Genomic DNA, 2,980 nt, shown 5'->3' with positions numbered 1-2,980 from the left:
TTAGGTTTATTGGATTTTTAATAAGCAAAACATCTATTTAGTAACAACTTATTGAATTTTCAAAATAGGTTTTATTGTTTACAAACCACGAGTTTTAGGACATAAAACCCAACATTAACCCGAAGTTTATCAAATAATTTCATTTAGAAAATAGTTTGGGTGCCAATAACAATTTTTATTCCCTATGAATAATTAAGTTTCATTGTAAGTTCTTCAGCTAATTTGTCTTTTGTTTAAAAGGGAAACATATCCTTTATGAACATTTTCTTTTTGGTTAATAAAAAAGCATATCCCTGTATAGCCCCTAGGCCCCAACTTAAGAAGCAGTTTACTTGTTAAGGAGGTTTGTGTAGCTTCATGTTGCTTTTGTTGTCGTAGTCCTAGATTTTCTTCTATGGTTGTTTCCACCTAAGATTAGTCTATTCTTTAGTCCTTGGACATGAGATTCCATTTCTTCCACATCCTTGAATCAAAAGGGATTTTCCTTTGGGAAAATCACGTATTAAAAGTTCCTCTTAAACTACTGCCGAAAGGCTTTGCTTGTCGAGATCAAATCTCCAATAAAACGATAAGAACTTGACCCATCCTTTCACTTACTTCTCTAGTGCTTCCAAATTTTCCTTGGGTCATCCCTCATGTGGATGAGATCGAGGTGGTGTATGGTCTCGTATTCACCCACAACAATGTGAAACGAAGAACACAAAAGTGATATCAAACATAACATGCTTTGTACTGTCTTTTTTGGATTGAGTTGCAGGTCATCCTTAATGGCATCAACCCTAAACAAGTTTCTTCATTAAAATGCATTAATATGTGAATCAAGGACATGATTCCTTTAAATGATATTACTAATTCATTTTGTTAACCAAATCTAAGGCAAGAAATAAACAAAGGAAGGTAGATAAAGCACGAACAAGCAGATAGATTTTTAAAATTACTTCAATATCATACTATCAGATAGAACACAAAATTTCTGATGAAGTTACTACATGTCTCAAAGAAACGGAATTGATAAAGAAATATATAAGTCTTCAACTCAAATGATCATAAAGTGTTATTCTAATAATGATCCTATAGATTGAATCTTTAAACATGTGAAACTGTATCATTGGTAGATGGTTGGCCTCCCAATTCTCCAATGGTTCCATCTTCATTCTCGCCTGACATCTCTTCCAACGATTTTCCCTTTGCTTCAGGTACAAGAAAAGTAAACAGAATTCCCAAAAAGTTAAGTCCACCCAACAATAAAAGCGAGTTTTTAACACCAATACCAGGAGGATATCCTGCATCAGTTTTGTTCTTTTCTTGGTTTTGAGCCAAATATAGAAAACCAAATGCACCCACCATAGCTCCAAGCTTCCCAGATGCTGATGATATACCGTGGCAAGTAGAACGGAATCGTGCTGGAAAGATTTCAGCTGGGACAACGAAAGTGGTTGCATTCGGTCCGAAATTTGCGAAGAAGAACGTTAGTGAGTAGAGGACAACAAAGCCAATCCGATTGTCCTTTAGAGTCCAATGATGGTAAGGAATGGCTAAAGCAAACATAAAGACTGTCATGAAGAAGAATCCCATGAGTTGAATGGGAAATCTTCCCATTTTGTGAATGAAAGCCACTGTGAACCAATAGCCAGGGACAGTACTACAAAGAGCAATGAGTGTTTGAGCCCTTGCTATTCTGAAAACTTCTTCAAGTGCATTCATTGTGGCTGCTGGAGGAATCCATCCAATTGCACTAAAAATATCTTTTTGAAACTGTAAAATGCAACATCAAGTAAAAACCAAATACTTGAAGTTCCAAGTAAGTGAGTTCCATGGCGACGGAGAAACTCTTTGGAGAACAAGCCATATGCACTTACACTTGCACTTGCACTTGCACTTTCCATTTGAGGAGCAGGCTTTTGTGCTTCTGCTTCAATATCCATTTGTAGAACTTTTGACATATCAGATGGAGCTTGAGTTGTATCTTTCGCTACAAGAGCCGTGTATCGTGCCGTTTCAGGCATTTTCATCCTCCAATAATAAGTAAGAGCAGCAGGAATAGCTCCAACCATTAGAACTATCCTCCAAATGTAATCTGCTTGTGGCACAGTTGATTTAATCGGGTCAACTGCATAGGGTGGAGCATTAAACTTGGCTTCAAATGCCAAAGAGATGATAATGGCAAATATACCTCCACCCAAAATTCCAAACCCCTGCATAGCAAACACCGCAGCAATGAATGCACCACGAGTCTTCTTATTCGAGTATTCTGACATGATCGTCGCGGAAAGAGGGTAATCGCCACCGATACCGAACCCAAGCCAAAAGCGAAAGAAGCAAAGAGTAGTCATGACAGATTGTGAATTGTGGCCAAAGGAAAGGCCTGAGCCTATAGAACATACAACCATAAGCATTAAAGTCATGCCATAGACTCTTTTTCTTCCCATTTTGTCACCCAACCAACCAAAGAAGAGTTGGCCTGCTAATGTTCCACAAAATGCTACACCATTAACAGCAGCAGCAACATTTGGAGGCAAAGACCCTGGCTTTGGTGAATTATCAACATGATAATATATACGTCCAAGTAATTTTGTGACGAGAGATATACAAAATAAATCATATGCATCAGTGAAGAATCCCATTCCAGCAATTACGATTGCTGTGAAATGGTACCATTGTGTTTTAGCTACATCAAGTGCAGTTAACACTTCTAATTGGTCTTTTGCCATTTCTTTCTTTAATTTCTTCTTCTTCTTCTTCTTTCACCTTTATTTTATATTTCCTCTGCAAAACAATGAGATTTTTTTTTACTATTTTCAATTCAACAGAACCATAGAAAAAATAAAAAACAAAAGAACAGATCTAAAAACAACCCATTTATTATTTGTCAATCACTGATCAGTTATCACCAAATGGGAATCAATCAAAAAAAGAACCAAGAACATAAAAATGACCTTTTTTTTTAAATTCATGGAAAGAAAGGAATGCAGTGCAAAAT

At 36.6% G+C, this 2,980-nt stretch overlaps 1 protein-coding gene across 1 annotated transcript; it reads right to left on the bottom strand.

Moving 5' to 3' along the window:
* Window positions 1-925: 925 nt before the first annotated feature.
* Window positions 926-2,769, bottom strand: LOC120078244 (inorganic phosphate transporter 1-4-like). Its single transcript, XM_039032469.1, is given in 2 exon segments — window positions 926-1,757; window positions 1,760-2,769. Coding segments are annotated over 2 exon segments (1,623 nt in total). The 5' UTR covers window positions 2,712-2,769; the 3' UTR covers window positions 926-1,086.
* Window positions 2,770-2,980: the final 211 nt, after the last annotated feature.

This window comes from Benincasa hispida, chromosome 5 (genome assembly GCF_009727055.1).
Source record: "Benincasa hispida cultivar B227 chromosome 5, ASM972705v1, whole genome shotgun sequence".
NCBI classification, from domain to species: domain Eukaryota; kingdom Viridiplantae; phylum Streptophyta; class Magnoliopsida; order Cucurbitales; family Cucurbitaceae; genus Benincasa; species Benincasa hispida.
This window is presented reverse-complemented; position numbering and strand designations above follow the sequence as displayed.